Source organism: Poeciliopsis prolifica, unplaced genomic scaffold, assembly GCF_027474105.1.
Source record: "Poeciliopsis prolifica strain line A6 unplaced genomic scaffold, Auburn_PproV2 SCAFFOLD025, whole genome shotgun sequence".
NCBI lineage: Eukaryota > Metazoa > Chordata > Actinopteri > Cyprinodontiformes > Poeciliidae > Poeciliopsis > Poeciliopsis prolifica.
Genome location: NW_026562400.1, coordinates 4,004,662 through 4,025,624, shown reverse-complemented (window position 1 = coordinate 4,025,624; position 20,963 = coordinate 4,004,662). Strand labels below are relative to the sequence as shown.

General features: G+C 39.7%; 1 protein-coding gene across 4 annotated transcripts in view; it reads right to left on the bottom strand.

The window, feature by feature from the left end:
• The window catches only part of LOC129370880 (DNA-binding protein SATB1), a 79,736-nt gene extending 60,188 nt beyond the window's left edge, over nucleotides 1–19,548 (bottom strand). For 3 of the 4 annotated variants that reach the window (XM_055047131.1, XM_055047133.1, XM_055047135.1), the window contains exons 1-2: nucleotides 19,215–19,548; nucleotides 2,119–2,360 (exon numbers count right to left, since the gene is read on the bottom strand). In XM_055047131.1, the coding sequence (XP_054903106.1) occupies nucleotides 2,119–2,335 (217 nt within the window). In that variant the 5' untranslated portion in view covers nucleotides 2,336–2,360; nucleotides 19,215–19,548. Of the gene's footprint in view, nucleotides 1–2,118; nucleotides 2,361–3,740; nucleotides 4,683–19,214 lie in introns of those variants that run through there. The other variant, XM_055047132.1, reaches the window with a different exon arrangement.
• Between the last annotated feature and the right edge of the window lie 1,415 nt (nucleotides 19,549–20,963).

Genomic DNA, 20,963 nt, shown 5'->3' with positions numbered 1-20,963 from the left:
CTTTTACCCTCAAAAAAAGCGCAATAACCAATTGGAAATAGCAGATAGAGTGATTTAATATCAATATAAATCTGTTAGAAAACGCAAAAAAAAAACATAATCCCCACTAAGAAACAAAGTAGTGGTACCATCATGCTGTGGAGATGCTTTTCTTCAAGATGGTAAGAGATGACGGAAAGATGGATGGCTTTAAAAACAGAGCAACCAGAAAACATGAGACTTACCCTAAAAATACCAGCTCCAACAGAATGACTTGGATTAAATTAATCTATCAGAATATTCCAGTTAAATCTAGACCTAAATCTGAAGTTTTGAGGGTGATGAGGCACAACTCATCCATCCACGCCATCCTTGAGCTGTTCCATAAAGATTGAGCCCAAATTTCAGTCTGTAAGCTGGCAGAGATGCCCCACAAGGTTTACAGTCATGAAATCCATACCACTGTTTCCCATTATTATTATTATTTCTCAAACTTTTAAAAATCATGAATTATTTCACGTCCTTGCTACTTTGTGTTGGTGTACTGCATAATAAATACCAACAAAATACATTCGAATCTTTGGGTGTAATTTGACAAAATGTGAATAAAGTTCTCACTACTTTTCAAAGTCGGATAGCTTTTTCAATTATTTTCTTCTGAAAACATAAAAATCTATATTTAAGAATCTGAATTTTCAAACTGAAACTTCTCAGTAAATAAATCTAAGAGTCACAGTTGTAGTGCTGTGCAGAAATATTTCTCACACTGCTCCACCAGTGGCTTTTGTTTGAGCAAATAGTTGATGTGTGACATATGAATGAGTGAGTGTGGAATCCTAACAGAAGAGTGTTTTGTTTTCTTTATTCTAAAATAAAGTTTAGCACAAGTGAGTGGAAGAGTATATCCACTCAAGTGAGTATTAAGATTGAGTTTAACTTCATTAATATAAATTTTAATAATTCCTAAAAAATCTAATTTTGACTGTATCTCTAAGTTTAGGCATTTATTGTATCATTTGTCTCTTATCAAGGTAAGACTTTGATTTATCGTTGTCACAATAAATGTCAATGAATGTTGTTTAAAAACCCCTAAAACTTTTATTTGTACTATTTTTTTATCGCTGTTTCTTCAACAAAGGTGTAAAATGTTTATTTTGATTGCATTGCTTTCCAGCCGTGGGCATTTATTGTATCGTTTATCATTTTTCATGATAAATTTCTTAACCCGATAAGATTTTCATTTATCATTGTAATGATAAATTCCAATTAATGTTGTTCAAAAATCCCTAAAACAGTCCCTATTGTCAGGATTGTAATTTGTAACCACTGTTTGTCCAATAAAAGTGTGTCAATAAATATCAACAAATGTGAAAATAGGACTAAATGCAGTTAGTGTTTGTGTTTTAGTGCTACAGATTGCATGTCTTTATGTGATTTTTGTCCAAAAGAAGCATATCACAAATTGTTTTACAAGATAAATATCTGTGCTTGTTGGAGCATATTTACAAAAATTCTTCTTATTGTCACTTTTATCGCCATCAAAATAATACCGCAAAGTAATGTGATTAAACTTTACACTTATATAACAACATCTGACATATTTTTTATAATAACAAATAAATTGTCCCAGAAATTACTATGAGAAATGATAATATTGTCATTTTGAGACCATTTTCAACTAATGTATGAATAATAATGACATAATAATGAAAGCAGATCATCTCTAATATTAAAAAAACTTTCATTTCTAAACATTTCACACTGTAACTGGAAAACATTTAGTTATACAAAATAAGTAAACAAATCAACAATAATTAAAGTAGATTATGAAGTCTTTGTAACTAAAATTGTTTAAAAAATATCAATCTTTCATATTTGACAGGGAAAACAAGCAAAAATGTAGTGCAAAATGACTACTTTGTATTAGGTGTCAAATGTTTGCAATATTTTTCAAAATGTCAACTTCTCCACAATATTAACGATTATTATTCATCTCATATCAATTTATCAAGGGATTGATTGTTGCATTGCTTATTGTGACAGGTTTAGTCACAATAATTTGTTGACTGATTTTAAAAATGACCGAGGAAAACTTGAATAAAAAGTTAACCGTTTGGCTGCAGCTGCATGCTCTCCTACCTCTCTTGTGGCAGGCTTTCAGCAGGTGGCCAGCGGGTTTGTACGGGACCCCGGCGAGCTTGGCCCCGGCGCTGCCTAGCCGGGCCCGGCCCAGGGGGCTGCCGTTCTGCTCCAGCCGGGGCAGCTTGGCCGGCGGGGCCTTGGCTTCGGCCAGGCCGCCTACCACCAGCTCCGAGTTCTCCTTGCCCAGACACGACTCGCTGAGATGGTCCATCATCCTCAGCACCTCAGCTCACTATCACCTGGGGAGGGATAAGCAGAAGAGAAAAAAAAATACATCAGCGGCTAATTTTTTGGGTCATTTATGAAGATAATCTAATAAAGCTGCTGGAATGTTCATATTTTTTAATGATGTGACGTTTACGGCTGTCCCGCCGGACAGTCATGAGGGGAAAAAAAGGGCTAACGAAGGTAGAATTTCTTGTGCAAACACTTGACATTGTTCTTAGTTGCATGCAGTGAAAACACACAAGGTTCTGCAGAGCGTTGCAGGAAACTAACTCAATTCGGTGTGAGTCACTGCTTCTTGTGGCTTCATGCTGCAGCTCGGAGAGCGAAGGGACGCGAGAGGCCGCAGCGTCGCTCTGGTGCGACTGACATGTCGGCTGCTCAACAGGTGTGAACTTCATTTCTTGGTTTTGCAACAAAAGCATTATTTTTTTTAAAAACAACAGTAACATTTACGAGCCCGGGACAGAGGGGGGGGAAAACCAAAAAAACATTTTTTTAAAACGTGGCTCAAGGAAAGTTCAGAACAGGCAACCGCTGACTCATAATCAGTCATCAAAATTTTGAACGTGGGGACGCCGCATCACCCACAGGTGCTTCAAGAGCTCGGATGCAACTCAGCGGAATTGCGGTGAAAATTCAATCAGCCGTTTGTTGAGGTGGAAACGTAATGGTGCGTACAGGTTAACGGGAGCTGATGGACGTGAGATGGAATGCTCAAAGAGTGAAAAGGGCAAAATCATCCACCCCCATGCAAAAAAAGATCATGAACTCCCCCATTCATAGCATGCAATGAGGCAAACTAATTTGAGGAGGAAGGGGAGGAGGGCAGAGTGGAATCCGAACCCGGATGCCGTCCAGATCCAGGTCAGGATTTTTAAATGACCTTAAAACACAAAACAGGAGCAAAAGTTCAAATTACATTCTAAGAAAGTGGATTTATACAGAAATGGAGTGGAGTGCATTGGAAACTGCATGCTGAGTAAAAAGAAATACAACAATAAATAAAATAGTGCAATAACTCAATCCTGACTTATGCAGCTCAGGTTTTCAGGGAGTTGGTTGAAACTGCCCTTTTTCACCTGACAAGTGACTAATAAGCACTATGACAGGTTAAAACATTTTAAAACATTTTTCCACAGTGTGATTCACTTTTCTGGTCTACAAGCAGCAGCATTTTTTTGGAGAAGCTGCGACTGGCTCATTGACTTTTATTGACACCTGTAAGGACAGGAAAATAAAAGGCATAGGACAGCTGATTCTTCCTCTCTCTTTTGCCAATGTTTGGACACAAATCTGTTTTATTTTGTTGGGGTTTTTCAAACATAAATAAAGAGATAATTCACCTCTCTATCAGTGCCCTATGCTGGGTCATATTGAGATAACACACCAACCTGAATCTTAGAACTTCAGCACTGGAGAGCATAAAAAACCACCTCCTTCAAGTTTAGCCAGGGTAGAAAAATATTTCTTTTTCAAAACAAGAAAAATTAAAAGCAAACGCAACAACTCCCGGGTCGCCCTCCTCCTCAGTTGGACCCGCTCTCCGTGTGACTGACAGCGGGGAGCTTGTGCTCGACGAGAATCAGTGTCGAACCAGCCGCCTTCTCCGGCTCTTCGGCAACAAACAGCCCGGCGTCTGCGAGCCACTGCGAGGGACGGCGAGGTCGAGCCGGACCGCGGCGGGCGAACATCGGTGAGCGGTTCTGTCTTCTGGGTGAGAGCCGGAGCCCCTGAAACGTTAGCTAATCCCGTCCAGCTGGAGGAAACAAACGGCGAAAAACGCGGAGAGCGGCGAAACCGGCGACATTTAGCTTCGCGAAGTGGAGCGGGTTCAGCCGCCTCCAACCGCCGCAACGGTTACAAGTCAAGTTCGGCTCCAGTTCCGCTCCGCGACGTCCAACGCCGCCGCCGAGCAGTCCGGATAGCAGCCGATAACAAACCCGGGAGGAGGACGGATAGGAGAGCAAACCCCGGCGGTGGTAGGAGGCGTCCTGTCTGCTGGATGGGGGATCCGGACGGAGCTCCTCTTCTGTTTCTCTTTCTTTCTTTCTTTCTGTCTCTGCCCCTCTCACTCCGTCTCTCCCTCTCTGTCCCCATTAAATTATTAGTTGTATTGACTCATCACTCCCCCCCCTCGCTGCTCTCCTCGCTGCTGCGCTTTCCTCTTTCTCCTCCTCGCTTCCAGCAGCGTGGCGGAGGAGGGGGACATTTATGTCTATATCTTTATTTGGGGGGGTGAGAAACATTATTAAAGCATCAAGCAGAGCCGGGTATTAGCGAACTACGCGACCGCTTCGTGACCCTCAGAGGCCAGAGGGGGGCGCCCAAGAGCACTTCCAAATTCTTCCAAAAATATATTTTATTACACACCGTATTTTCCGGACTATAAGTCGCAGTTATTTTCATAGTTTGGCGACTTATTCTCCGGGGGGACTTATGTGTGGAAATTAACACATTATTATGTCATATCACATGTTATGTTCACACTAAACCGCAAGAGGGCGCTCTAGGAATGTGTCATTCTACCTTCGGAGTTAGCAGAGTTGTTTAAAAGCGATATTGAGGATGAAGATTTGATTGCGTTTAATGATTAACATGCTAAACTTGTTAGCATGTTATTTATGCTGTAGTTATCTGAATAACTCTTAATATGTCATGTTAACATACCAGGTACGTTCTCAGTTTGTTGTTTGTCATGTAACGTTAGCATACCATACAATTATTCAATCTATTGTTGCCTCTATTCTATTTTTATTGCCTTTCAAGATGACATGTCTGTTCTTGGTGTTGAATTTCATCAAATAAAATTCCCTCAAAAATGCGACTTATACTCCGGTGCAACCTATATAGGCCTATTTTTCTTCTTTATTATGCGTTTTATGGCTGGTGCGACTTATACTCCGGAGAGACTTATAGTCCGGAAAACACGGTATTTGTTGAAACTGTCACTCTGTTGTGACCGTATGGTATGAGACTTAGCTCCTCTGTCTTCAGTGCTATTGATAAATAACCAATCAGAGCCAGGAGGAGGGTCTTAGTGTTGTCAATCACCCTTAATGCTGAGCCTCAGGCTAATTAGCATGGCCAGCTATGAGAGTGGTAAGTTGTTTCTCCGCCATTAGCACATTGAGCAGTAAGTAAATGAGATTGATTGACAGCACAGGCCAGATTTTCATTTAGGGCTCCACAAACCAACATGTCAACACCAGATGCTTTATCATTGCTAAACTATTCAATGTGTGTAGCATGCCTACAGTCATGAGCATCATTAATATTTACCCTACATCACCAGTGTTATTATGACTGTTGATCTTAACCTTACATGAGTAACAAACTAAAAAATATTTGTATTTTGAAATGGAGTGTGGTGTTTAAGTGTGTCGAATTATTTTAACAATTAAACAGTAATGTCACCTGATACAAGCTAAATTTACAGTGAAGGAGTTAAGCTAAGTCATTCATAAGTCTGTTAAACAGCAAGATTATGAAACCAAAAAAAAGAAAGTCCACTGCCAGAGAAGTAAGCTAGCAATATTTGAAAAAAAATGGAGATTGAGAGACATTAATTTAGAGTAATAAATTAGTGTTTCTTATGAAAACATGGGATATAGTCTTGTACAATACAACATTTAATCAATCGAATAAAAGATGTTACTGTTCTTAAAATAAACGTTTTTTTTTATTCATGATCAGTCCACAAGGGGGCGCATTGACGCAAATCCATAAATCCTTTCTACTGAAACATAATCTTCAAACTAAACTATTATTCGGTAAGAAAATTATAACGTTCTCTTATTGTGTTCTCTTCTAGTGTTTTAAATAATATAGATAAATATGATACACTTTGTTGATGTGAATTTTAAGAATGATCCAGAAATATAACTTTTAGCGCTTTCTGGACGGAAATATTTGTTTGCCGCCATTTTTGCATGAACTCATAAATGCAGCATAGTGTGGATGCGATCAGCACGTAGCAAAGCTAAGGTCTTAAAGAATCCCGCCCAGGTCGAGTTAATGGCGCCCTTCACCTCTTCTGCATTGTTAGGTCTGCAATCTCTCATTTTTCTCTTTATGATACTCCATAGTTTCTCTCTGAGGTTTATGAGGTCAGTGAGCTGGCCAGTTAATGCGACGGTCATTAAAGCAGCTAGTGGTGCTTTTGGCAGTCCTGCTGGAAAATAAAATCAGCATCTCCATAAAGTCAGTGGAGGGAAAGTACGAAATGCAATACATAATTCCAGAGACTCCTCTGAACTGAAGATACGATGAAAACACAATGGAGGAACACCAGTGTGTTGCTCCACCAATCAACACTGAAACTGGAAAATTTCACACTGGATCTAAGCAACTTGGGTCCGGTGACTCGCCACTATTTCTCCAGTCTCTGGGAACTCAAAATGAAATGCAGCGTTTTACTTTCAGTTCAGTCCTTTTTCCTAAATACATCAGAGTGGTTTGGCGCACCAAGCATTGAAGCTGCAGTCCACAATTTGTGAATCTCAAATTCTTTAATGGCCAGTGCTTCATAATCCTCTACCACAGTTTTTTCTTCCAGTGAACTTTCCACCACTGTGCTTGTATGACTTTTTGTGGTTTACCATTATGCCAGATGATGTTTTTTCTGTAAGCCACAATGTAACAGAGTTCAGTTTTTTATTGGTACTATGCTATATTTAATTTCTGAATTTAGGGTTGTCTTTAACTCTAAGCTATAATCTTTAAAATTAAACAAAATAAATAGCTAAAATCACACTGTATGAGTTTACATAATTTACTTTATGAATTCAGGCTGACACAAATTAAAGTTATTTTTCTGATATGCTAATTTACACACCTTTATATATTATAGTAATTTTCTCACAAGATTCTGTTAAAAGTTTATGAGCTGTTATTATCTTACCTGCAGTAGATAATTCTCTTTTTTTCTTTTCTTTTTTTGAGTATATATCTGGCCTATATTTAGATTCATCTACCTGACCGAAAGACAAAGTGTGCATTCTACATTCTGGAAACAACTAAAATCACAAAAATTTCCTTTTTCATTAATCTTTCAACTGTTGTCACATTCCCAAAGTAACTGATGATAATTTAGACATGAATTTTAGCGAGGAGGCAGCCTGTCTGGAATAATCTTCCTATTTGAAACAAATACTCAGAATGTGAGACTTTCCAGTTAAAGTCTGATATGAAAGTAAACAGAGAAAATGTTTTTACTAAAAGCTAATTTATTAATTTTCAAACTGCCTTACTTTTCTTTAGGTATGTTTTTTCTGATTGGTGATTATTTGTTCCGTTCTCAGTTCATGTTTTACACAAGACGAATATTGGCGGTGCACCACCTCCAACCTCCATTTCCTGTATTCATAGTTACTGGTTTCGCACACTTGACATAGTTTAATGGTTATTGACATAGTTTTCAAATAAACTACTGACACATTTTTGAGATTAAAAGTTGTTTGTCACAGTAAAAGTTACCTTTGGTTTATGCACTTTCCAGATTAGCACTTTATTCTTTATTTATCTAAATAATTAGGCATAGGAAGCTATACACTGCAGATAACATATTCACTGCTTTTATGAGAACCCCACTGAAAAATATTGAACTATATTTGGATTTTATAATTTAATAATAACCCTGTCTTTTGATTAGCTCATAATTTTGAGTTAAATATATTTAACATTTTAAACAGTTTTAAAATGTTAAATATTTTTTAAAGCATGATGACCTAAAATTACTAAGGTTTTATATTTGCTCAAGTATTGAAACTGAAATGTAGTCTATAATCTAACTGATTTTATTTAAATCAAGCAATATTTATTCGTACTGTTGCTAAAGTAATGAAACATCGATTAATGCAGCTTTAACAATGTTATCATTCACATTTCTACACAGTATTATACAAAAATATAGAACAAACAGCCACCAAATTTAGTAAACAATTTAAAGTTTTTAATGTGGAAACTTAAAGTTTCTAATAAGCTAGTATTCTCTGTTTACTTAATCAGGCTATCTGCAGAGGTAGCCAGGTCAGTGCTTATCTGGCATGTTGCTACTAAAAGGAGTAATGTTGATATTTTCTGACTGGACAACATTACACACATTTGTTTTCCTGCACAAGACAAAACTTTCTTTTAATAAATTGCTGAGATGCAGTGTGCAGCTAGCAGAGGCAGGCAATATGACAAAAACATTTTGCAACATTTTTACAGTATAATTTATGTCTACGTGTTTTTTGTTTGTTTGTTTGTTTTTCAGAAAAGGAATCTGACAGTGATAATTGTGAACAACTTCAATGCAAATACATTTACATTACACCAAAAGGCTAGTTTTAATTTTTTTAAAAGCTGAATTAATTTAGTTTAATGTGATATACAGACGATATTACGATCTTTGCTTTGGAAGATTATCAACTTTTACAAAAGCAACACAATCAGATATCGACTCCCAGTGGTAAATATTAAATAAAAGTGAGTATAGCCTCACTAAGCTCTGACGTTTTGCAACATGTGAACCATCGCTGAAGGAATTTTAATTATGGCGGCTACTTATAGCCTGCTATAACTCAACATCCTGATCACACATTCTCCACAATTGTTATTATGATGACTTTTTATGACTTATTACCTTATTATGACTTTTCTGCGATGTCAGTGCCAGAGGAAAAAAATCAAAATAACGCTAAAAACATAAACTGCCTTATTTCAAATGCCACTCTGCTAAGGTTGGCTAGCCTGCGTTGGTATTGCATGGACATCAGCTGGATGGACAATTTTAGTTGTTAATGTGTTTCCCTCTTTTCGCAATAGAGATTTTAATAATATTTTATGAAGTTCTTCACTTCTGAACAAAGAAAGCGCTATTATATTCCTTACTTTGCTTTAATTATGTAAAATTTCAGTTACATTAAGCTGCCTTAACAATCAACCATCACAAGGTGGATTCTTACACAAATTATACAATAAACACTCTCCATAGTTTTGCAATTATGTTTACATAACCGTACTAATCTAATAGTTTATATTAAAAAAAATCTTAATTAGTAATTTATTTGTTACTTGTAGCTGAAAACTTCAAGTTAAAGCTGGAATTCACTGCTAGCTAACAAATTAACTATGAAACAATTAGTATGGAAACAATTCATGACATAAAAGTTGCTTGACTTTGTATTTTTGTGATGTAAAACACTTTGAAATGCCTTGTTGCTAAAATGTGCTATACAAATACAATTTTATTGATCTGATTGAAAAGAACAATTCACAACCAGTTAAGGTGGCACTATGGTGGCCGATTCAATGGTTCCCTCGCCCCCCATATAACCTTTGTCCGCCCCTGGAAGAAAGTGAACGTGTATGTGAGGGAAAGAGACCAACAAACTGCCATTTGTTTGGACATATTTCTCAAAAAGTCGAGTTAGAAAGACAACACATTTCACTCACACATACATAAACAACTATAAAACCCTACACACACGCACACACACCTTCGGTGTGATTTCAGACTGTGCACACAGGAATTTTTAATCAGCTTGATTAGAGTGAGGCGGTCCTGCATTTATTAGTGGGCAGCAGCACACAGATGCTCTTACACACACACAGAATCCAAATACCTCAATCTGTTAAGCCTGTGTGTTATTTTCATGCTTATGTTTCATTCAAACTTTTTTCTATTTCTATTTCATCTGCATTTATTGTGCAAAAGTGGCCCAAGAATAGATTAATGTGAGCCAAACATCGAGAAAAATGAACCATCTTAAGGCTACGATACATTCTTTATATTTTGCATGTATGCGACCTTATGCTTGCGCGTTATCGCATTAAAAGTAAGTAAGTTAAACTTCCTTTCATGCAAAAATAACACCTTATAAACTTTAACCTGCGCTCTCCATTATGTCAAAGTAGATTATCCCAAAATATAAGGCAGGATAATCTCTGTTGATGTTGTCAACAAAAGTCTGAACTGTCAAACAGAAGGACAAAATGTTCAGAGAGCAGCTGGACGTCGATGTTGTTACTCGTGTAATTATTTCAGAAGCCTCAAAAAAGTTAATCTGTTGAAACAGACAACAGAAGCACTGATATGCTGTTTGTATATTAAACGATGGGTTTATAATAACAGTTTACTGTGGGATTATTAATGCTGAAGATGTGCATGCACAGGTGAGAAAAATAATCTAAAATGTTTATGTGTTCTTATGATGTCATGCAAATCTGTAACCCATGTAAGACGAGTGCGCTTTCCTCCCTTAATTGCTGCAACAACTCAGAGGTGAGAAGCCGCGTCTGTCCAGGTCGCGTAAGAACAAAAACAGGAAACCAGCAGAACAGGAAGCCTGCGCACCTATCACCGCGTCAGAACCAGAGGCTCTGAGGCGACCTCGCAGGTCAGGCAGCTACGAGCCGCTTCACACATGTCAATAAATCTTTGCAGGGCACAAAACGAGACCTGGGGGCGGGGGGCGTATAAATCAACTCAGAACGAGGAGGAAGCGCTTGAGTCAGCGAAGAAAGAAATGCGACATGACGACTTTTGAGAAAGGCGGTCAGTTCTGGAGTTGAGACGCAATTAAACTAAATTTGAAAGAGGAACAGGTACAGCAACAAGATGCAGATAAAGTAATACTGAGCTATATCATCAGCCACATGTGAAACCAAATCGTTGTTCCAGCCACCTCTACTGTGAGGTCAAAAGTTTGTTCATCTGCAAATACGTTTGTAAAAGGCAGAAAAAGGCCGGGACCTTTAAACGGAAAAACTACAATGTGAAACTCACCTTTCGGACCCGCGATGGAACAATGGCGTGGTTGACACCTGGTTCAGTGTGAAGTTTTGAGGGGGCGTCCAAATTTAAAACATACGATTGTGGCTTTCTTTGAAAGGAAATGGAAGGAAGACTTTTTTTAGACCCCCTCCCGACCAAAATGTCTACAGTGAGGAACTGAGGCCGCCACACAAATTCACCTATCAATTCTTATCTCAACCATGCTCAGGGTTTCAGAAAACTGCCAACACTGTCAGCTCAGCACAGCTGTGGTGTGCAGTGTGGTTACAGGGCTTTGCTGTGTGCCGTCGCAGACCAGAATCGGCTCGTTTTCAGCATCAGCCGAGGCAATTCAATCAGAAAAACTAGCTATTTCAAACCTAAAATCTAAACAAGGTTGAAGTTCTTTCAGGATAAAACATCTACATATAGCTCTGAAAAAATACAGAATAACAGCAAATGTTTAGTTTCTCTGATTTGTTGCATTTTTAGGCATTTAAGTAACAAAAACAGGCAACAATTCTTCCAAATTTCACATAAATGTGTTGATATTTTTTGCAGATTGTGACAAATAGACACTCGACTGAACTAAGTGGTGGACTTAAAGGTTCATCACGATATTTTGTGGCAATTTCTTACTCCTTTTTTGAGTCTGACTGCATCTCAGCATTCAAAACTCCACAAACACAAATTCTGCTCTTGAAAAAAATTGTAATGTGCTTCTTTGTGTCACTAAACTGCTCACAATTATTAATATTGAATAAAGAAATAAATAGTGGAGAAAATAGTCCAACCAAAACCACAGATACTTTTGGGGGTTCTTGAATATTCGCTGGAAAGTTTTGTCACAATGATAACTCAAAATTCTCATCATAATAAGAAATTGATCATGATAAATGACAAACGAAACGATAAATTCCCACTTCTTTCTCAAACAAAAAACAAACATCACAACAACAGTTACTTAACTTTGCTTTAAAGCAGCTTTTATTGCATATCTGCTCCTGTTCACCTTGACATGCTGCGCCGTCACGCTCTCTGCAACTCCTGCTTTGCGGCACCTCGACTTTCACAGCACTGCTGCAAAAAACATTGTGCATCTTCACATGTTTTCCCACGTTTGACGTCTTCTGCAGGTTTTTCTCCCCCCATCTGTCTCCCTTCCCTCCCGGCCACTCTCGGTAACCGAGCGATGGTGAAAAGCGACCCATTGTCGACAAATGCTCTTTTTCTCTCTGGCATGATGCAAACCGCCGCAGTCATTTTCCACAGCGATTGTCGGGCGCCATCAGAGAGAGCGCCGATAACCCCTGCCAGGCCTTGGCACCAGCCAACAGGTGCCGCCACTGCCAGGCGAGGCTTTGGCACCGAGCGCGGCTCGCGGAAACCCTCTGACATCCAGAAGGGCACAGATTTGCACTGAATGCACCACTGAATCAACACTGCTGATTATCAATTAACATATAGCGGTTTTTGTGTCTCGCAGAAAAGAGGAGCAAAAAAATGGGCTTTGAAGCAGAGAAAGCTGGTTTTAAAACATACTAGTGTTGTTTTAATCATGCTCTGAATGCAGATTTAGCTCTGTTCAGGGAGGCTTTCTGCAGGCCTCTGGACTGCGTGGCGGGATCTTTTTTTTTCCCTTTTTTTTATGCCTGATGGCCATATTTGTAAAGACATCATGAGAAATGACAGAATATCTGCACCACCTGCAGAGTGTGCATTATCAAAGGTAACGCTTATCTGTGTATCACATTTGGCCTGCTGGGTAAAAGCCTCACGTTTACGTCTCATTAAGCCCATTTCTTTAAAGAAGAAACCAACAATCAGAACACAAAGGGGGGAGAACATGACTAAGAAAACACATCACAGTTGGCTCGGCGTCGAGGAGCATCTTTATTTAGCGCGTCACGCGAAGCCGCGCCGCCGCTCGCAGCACGTAGGTGTCTGTGATGTCTTCATGCTCGCCACTTGTGATGCCTCTAATGGGCATTAATACGATTATTTGCCTCCTAATACAAATTAGTCTGAGCGGCAAACACAAACAGCATGGGGGCTAAGCTCCGCCACCGGTTTCGACTCTGAAGCGTCTCCCACAATAACGCAAACATAATGGTGTTATTTATTAGAGGCTGCGGAGGATTTTAATAAATCTGTCGAGGAATGCGTCAAGAAGACGCCTCTGAGTGGGTGCGCAGACGAGCCTCAGACAGACTCTGAAAGTGGAAATAATGTCAAATAAAACTGAACAAATTGGGGGTTTTTTTGTCTTTTTGAGAAAATTTGATCTAGAAAAGTAAAAGAGATCCCATAAAATTCAGAATTATGAAAACAGTAATCCAGTTTGTTCTTGTTGAGATAGTGGCATGCACTGCACTGCAAAATCACAAAGTCTTACAAAGTATTTTTCCTACTTTCTACTGCAAATATATTGTTTACTTGAAGAAAGACAAAACTGACTTAAAAGTAACTTTTCAGTAAGGTATATGAGTTTGAATTAAGCAAATAATTCCTTACAATTGATGAAAAAATACAAGTTTCATTGGCAGATTATTTCACTTATAACCTGGGAAAAATACTGTGAAATAATCTGCCAGTGAAACCATCATTATTAAGGAATTGTTGACTTTAAAAAGCTCCAATATGTTGCAGAAAAGTGACTTTTAAGTTAGTTTTGCCTTATTTCAAGTGTACTAAGATATTTGCAGTGGAAATTAGACCAAGAATACTTGGTAAGATTTAGTGTTTTAGCAGTGTGTCTTCTCAGAGAGGTCTATAAAACTCCCCCAAAATTATAAAACACATTTATCACAACTTCCTTAATAAAACTCTACATATTGTGGATGCAGATAAGCAACTACAACCATCTGAAAAGACGGTGATTTTGATAATCTATGTCCATGTTGTGGTGTTGGAGGATGCATAAAAGAGGAAAGGGGGGCATGTTGAACTGAGAGTCGTCTCCTGAGTCTTTAATTGTTTTATAATCACATGAAGAAGACAGAAATAGCAGCGGAGCAAGTGGTCTCCTCCTCGGGTCAGCTGACATCAAGGCCTGACGCCGCTCGGCCTCCTCCTGCCGCGCCGCGCCGACAAAACACCAAAACCGTTGGCGCTGGAAGACGAATAGACAACAACATCGTTCTCACACCGCAAACACTGCTTCTCAACAGTCACCCCCATTTAAAGTGCGCGGCGTGCACTGTACACGCTGCAACTCCCACGCATGTGCACGAACATCCGCTCGGCTCCGGCTTGCAGGCTGCGCCTCGCCTCGTCTCTCCGAATGTCTCAAAACTCCCCACGACTCCTCTGAGATCAACCTGTGTCCGAACCGGCCCGCTCTCGGCTCTCGCTTTATTAGATTACAGAACCAATTAGCCGCCAGACAATCAACAGGCATCAGAGGCGGAGCAGTTTCTTTAACAGAAAATGACTTTTCTGCCACTGCAGCCCGGACTGGTCGGCCTTTCACATGACCGAATAATCAAACTCTAATTTTTGCCTCGTGGATCGCAACAAATAAACAATTAATACAGCCAGACAGGCGGTGAAGGGAGGGGAGTGTTTGTGTGCGTGAGACGGAGGATGAGGAGCTGGCTTTGTGAGCGAGGGGTGAGAAAGGTCAACATGTCCTGCTGGGGTTTTATTTTAACAGAGCAATCCCAGGGGAAAGAGCTGCAGGTGAACCAGGAAGTGACGGTAGATAGAAACCGAGGCAAACTGCTCCTAATAAGAGCCGCTTTCTGAAAGATGCGCCTCTTTATCTGTGTTTTTTTCTGTGCAGATTTAATCCCTCGTCACAGGATAAATCATCCATCCCCTGACGAACAAAACAGTTGTTAAGGCAAAGTGTGTGTGTCAGGCGGAGAGAATACAGTGTGTTGAAATTGTTTCATTGGGATACGTGGGTGGGTATTAACAACCTGATCTTAGCGGGATGCGCTTTCCTCCAAATCGCTCCTTTTTTTTTTCTTCCCCCAAACAAAGGATTCTGGAAAAAACCTACACAGATTGGATAAAGACAAGCAGCACAACAAAAGACAATGTGGTTTAAAAAAAAAAAAAAAAAGAAGGGAAAATATATACGGTGGGACGTGTAATGTGATTTGAATCGTGAAAAACTTGCATGCACACATCCTTTAATTGTAGAAAATAAGAAGCTGAGAGAAAAGAAGGCGAGCAGGAGGAATGTCACTTTGGAGGAGCGTGACGAAACCGAGATGACGGACTCAGAGCGCGACTCGCCGAGCCCATTCTGAGGACGCCGAGACAATGCGAGGCTTTTATCAGCAAGCCAAGGAATCTGGATCAACAGTATGCAAAACATACACCAAAATAAATGCAACCAAACATGTTGCAACAGCATAACCTCGCTCGTTTTTTATGCTCCCTATAAAAAAAAGTTTCACATAATGACAAAATGAGCTGCAGCTCCTGATGCAGTCAGGGTGGCATGTCTGTATCTGACAGCAGAGCTGCTGCTGGTGTTGGGGGGGGCTGTTGGTATCTTTCATTATTTCCAGTCCAGGAATGTAGCAATCACTATTAACTCGCCGAGCGCCAAGCTTTTTTTTTCCTTCTCCACAAACTAGCTGCAACATGCCGTAGATGAGGTCTGTGTGAAGAAAATCATTGTTATCTTTCTCCTCTATTAGCAGTCTGACAGAGTGGTTTTACACTGAGGAGCATGCACGCACCGAATCCCCGAAGAGCCACGCATTTAACACAGAAAAAAAAAAAAGAAGAAGAAGAAGCGAGACAGGCCTCTTATTTACTGGCGACAGTCTAATAAATACACTTGCTGGCGGCTAAAACAGGTATTTACTCCACTCCCTACCGCAGGTATAATTTCACTGTTTGCTGAGCTGTTATTTTGCCACAGCGATAATTATCGAGGTGACAGAGAAGGACGATTAATGGTTTTAGACGAGATATCAGCCTCAGCTCTAAAATCTCTGCAAACACCAGAGAGATGAAGGGGAACATGGAAGAATTTCAGGAGACGTCTCAACTCAGAGAGGAAGATGGAGGCGGAAATTTAACATTTTTTGTTGAAGCTTTTTCTTCTTTTTTTTTTTTAGCTTGATTGAGATGCACCAACCATTTGAAGTGGGATCAGAATCAGCTTTTAAAATACTGAACAATCAGTTTTTAAAAAAGGAGCAAATCACAACCAGCAGCATGAATGCTGACGCAGGTTTTTACTTGTAGAAAAATCAAATATGATTTGCTGCATAAATCTAGATGATCTATTATCTTCATTACTTCTAATAAACAGCATGCAGCTAATTTTTTTTCTCCCTTTAACCCGTCAAAATCCTTAGAGGAGAAAAAACCCTGATCCACAAGTCAAATACATATTTTTAAAAATCTTATTTTCCTTTTGTTTATCCTTTAATTGCATAAGAAATCTAAGTTTTCTGTCTGTGAGCGCATCAACTGACAGCATGCACTTCAAGTTAGACTAAAACCACGTGAAACTATGAAATGTAAGACAAGTTTTAATTATTTAATTGAGAAATTGTTTCATTTTTCTGATGGATTCTGAACTCTGGCATCTATTAGTAAACCTGCAGCACATTGTCTGACTTTTATATGTCAGAAAACTCAGAAAAAAATAGGACTTAGAAGAAAATTGGAAATTTTACACCTAATTTTTAGGAACTGCAACACATCAAGCATAAAAGGAAAACATATACTACAGTTTATTTTTTTAAAATAAATGAAAGGATTACACTTGTGATAGATCGATTACAGTTTCCCTCATTCAAAACCAGAATAGCAAATGAAAACAGGAGTCAGTTTTGGCCTGGAAAACCCAGATTGGTGCATCTCTACTTCAAGGTGTGAGTTTGGGAACAAACAAAATAGAATAGAAAACAACCAAATGCTGGGTTTTAAATTTTTTGTTTTGCTTTGCGTTCACTAATTGGTCCCTCGTGATCACGGGGACAGGCTTCACCGTCTCCTCTGGAGCTCAGCAACCATCAGATGATCCCCAAAGAACGCGGTCCGAACCGATCCCAAACACTGGCTGGGATCACGGCTGCACAAACGCCTCTGCGCACATCACGAGCCGACTTCCTGCTCGTACACTACTACGCTACAGTAAATGCAACCTGCTCTGGTTTCGATTAGTCGTAATGAAAACAAAACCAAGCCGGTGAAGAACAAAGGTTGTACCTGCAAGTTAAAAGAAGAAAGAAAGAAAGGTGGAAACCCCGCAATTGTTTTCTGAGATCAGTCCACTGACTGTAAATCACAGAGGGGTTATTGTAAGAAGAGAAACGGGATTTCATCACACGGTTAATAAGTTGTGACAGATGTTTTACTCGCCGCACCGTTGTGACCTGGCAGTCATGTTCAGCCATCCTCAAGTTGTGATTCTTATCATTCCTGCCAAGCAAGTTTACAGATTTCGCCAAGCATGTTGACGTGTCCGCCTAGGGACACGTCTATCCGTGTGTGTGTGTGTGTGAGAAAGACATGCATCTTTGTGCCACTTTCCCGACCACAAACTGATAAAAAGTGGTTGAAGAGGAGCTCTCTCTCAACGCCGAGGAGTAATACTGAGAAGTTGTTCTTCTCTAGGTTTTTCGCCTTTTCAGAAGACTATGTTACAAGAAGTGACACATGGCAAGCCTGAGACAGGAAAGGGGCTGTTTACGTTGCTGTGTGTGTGTGTGTGTTTGAATCGCTGTTCTCAACGGTACTGACCAGATAAGCCGCAGCACCTTGAGCTGCCAGAGAACTGCAAAGATAAAAGGTGAAAAATCACCAGTTCTTCGCCACGATCCGTTTTCTCACATGCAAAAGAAAGATCTCACGCTTTATCTCACCGGTGCACGTTCGCTCGCACAATTATTCATGAAAATCCCCGACTAATAACCCAATCTGACACATCTGCTCGGGCCTCTGAGTCATCGGGTCAAACCTGCATTTCTGCTGACGTCTATTTATGAGCGATCTTGATTAAGCCAGTGGCCAAGCCGCTGCCTGTGTGAAATGTCAGCTCTTTTTTTTTTCTTTTCTCTAAAGGAGCGGAGAGTGAAACCTTTAAAAGGCTGCAGACCACAGAGCAGCGATGCCCACGCACAACATAAGACGGCAACACACAATCCTATCTGTCTGTCAAATAAACACACACAACCTGCACAGCGTTCTGGTTGTTAATTCATCCGCACAGCCAGGAAGAAGCAGCATCTCTGCATCTGACTGGACTCACTGACACAAAGTCAGACTGGAAAACTTTTACTGCTGTGACATTGAATTAAAAAAAGTTTGACTCAGGCAGCGAAGAGAAAGCGTGAGCAGAGGAGAGGCGATGAGGTGAGTCCAGGATGCATAAAACTTAGGTTGTAAATACAAACATTCACTATCTTTCCACATAGACACTGGTGTCAGTTTTCTCTTTGCATATGCAAAGACAAAAATATCAAAATATCCTTCACTTGTTTGATCTTTTTCCCCCAAAAAAACTCCATATTAGTTTTACAACTGACCTGATTCAATAAAGTCTCTTTTGAAAATGTAAACATCAAAATCCCTCCTCTCTTTTTTACAAACAGCAGCATCACTTCTTCATCATAAAACTCAAAATTTGACTCATTTTTTCGCCGAACAGACTATTGAGATCAAACAGCGTCTGAAAGATTTCACGGTTTTTCAGTGGGAAGGAAATCAAAATATGAAGAGAAATTATTTTAGGTTTGTTTTAAAGCGAGGCGGAAACATGAGGTGGCAGGTGTGCAACATTCACCTGACTTTACTCAACTTTTACCAAGTTTTCTGGCTTTTACAACTTTTTGAAACAGAAATGCAATCATCTTATCTAGTTTTTATTTTATTCTTTATATTGAACATAATTTCATGAATGTGCAGATATGTCGTTTCAAAACATTCACCTGCCTAAATAAGTGAATTTCAGTGAATACATTTTAGATTTTGTACAAAAATGCGCAAAGGTTGATGATCATCCTCATTTAAAGGAGACGCACCGTATATGTTTTGTTTGGGGTTTTTCTTTTTTTTTTTTTTCCTGATCATGAGACTTTAAATGACCCCCAATCAGCTGAGGGCGGCCATGCGCGGCTGAGTGGCTCCATACCTTTAAAGTCAGCAGCCGCTCGACCTCCTGTTTTCCATCAAAAGTTGAACAGCCTCCCCGTTTCAGCGCTCCACCGGCGAGAGATCCAAAAATAGGCGACTGCTCTGTGGGAGGAAAAGCTGCTCTGAAAAGTCAAAAGTCCGACGGATGAGGAGGAGAAAAGGGAGGAGGAGGAGGAGGAGGAGGAAGAGGTGGAGGAGGGGGGTGGTCTTGTGGAGACCGCACAGGCGGGGAGAGGTTGAAGTTGAAGGAGCGCACACGGAGCGCAGAAAACGCGAACAACCGTGCGCTGCGGGCAGCGTGGGTGAAGTGGAGGAGAGGAGAGGAGAGGAGAGAAGAGTGGCGGCATGTGAGGAAGGAGGGCTGCTTTGAGATGAAGGGGTGGCAGGTAAACGGAGCGCCCCTCCCCGTTCGCATGATGCTCAAATCGATGATTTGCCAGCTGCGGCGCGGCTCGTCTCATTGCCCCACTTTGGTATCCGGGGACGCGCTGAGGGGAGAGAGAGCGGCGCACTCACTCACTCACTCACTCACTCACTCACTCACTCACTCACTCATTCACGTTCATTCTCACATTTACACACCACATGTCTGCATGTCAAGGAGAGGAGGAAGGTTGAATCAACAACAACAACAAAAAGAGAATAAAAATAAATCCTGATAAGCAGCGGATTACGCGCAGATTTTGCGCACACCTGAGCGGAACCTTCACCCCTCTCCGGTGCAAGAAAGAGCGCAAAAGTGCGTGGAAATAACTTTTTAGTTATAAGTAATAATAATATTAATATATATTTTTTAAAAAGCACAAATGTTTGCGGCTGCGTGTTTTTATCTCATTAATTTCGCCAGTTTGAACAAAGCTTTTAGTGGGGAAAATATCCCGATTAATATTCTGTTTATTCTGCAGGAAACATTTCAGATGCGTCGTTCCTGAATTCATCAGCTGTTGCCTTTTTCCCCTCAAACCTGCGGGGCCGAGCAGCAGAAAATAAAACATCTAAAACATTATTACAGACATGCTTTCAATGTATATATTTGTATGTTTATTTGTATTAAATTTTTTAAGAACTGTTTTTAACAAAACGGGTCAGAGAACAGGTGAGATAAATATGTTTGTTATTATTATTTGAACAGATTCCCAGAACTATAAATGGACCGATTTCGGGAAGTAAAAGAAATTCAAAGAGTTGAGCTCCTGTAATTAGTGGGGAAATTCTCAACTTTCAGAGATGTAAATTAAATTGTCTCCATCGGGAACATTTTAACTTCATTAAGATTAATCTAATTTTTCTTTTCCTAATTTTCATTTGTATTTTTTCCACAGTAATCCTCTTTACATAAGACTTTTTTTGTTTCGGTAAAATCCTGAATGAATTTCTTCATTACATATTATTTAGTTTTATTTGTTAAATTTGTGCCACGCTTTGGAACTTTTGCGCGTATTTCCGCGCGTGTCTGCGTGCGCGTGGATTCTTTTTCTTTTCTTTTTTTTTTGCGTGGAAATGATTGACAGTTTGCATCTGTGCACAGGCCAACTGCTCCGCAGTAGCAGGTGTGCAGGAGCCCACAGGTAACGCAGCTGTTTACCTCCAATACAAGCGCGTTTTTTTTTTTTTTTTTTTTTTTTTTAGCACAAAACACACGGATCCGTTTCTGCATTTACACTTAATTTACACTTGGCGTTAAATATAGAATTGGGGTTTTGGTTTGGACAATATTTAGATTTATTTCATTTATTTATGCTGAGAT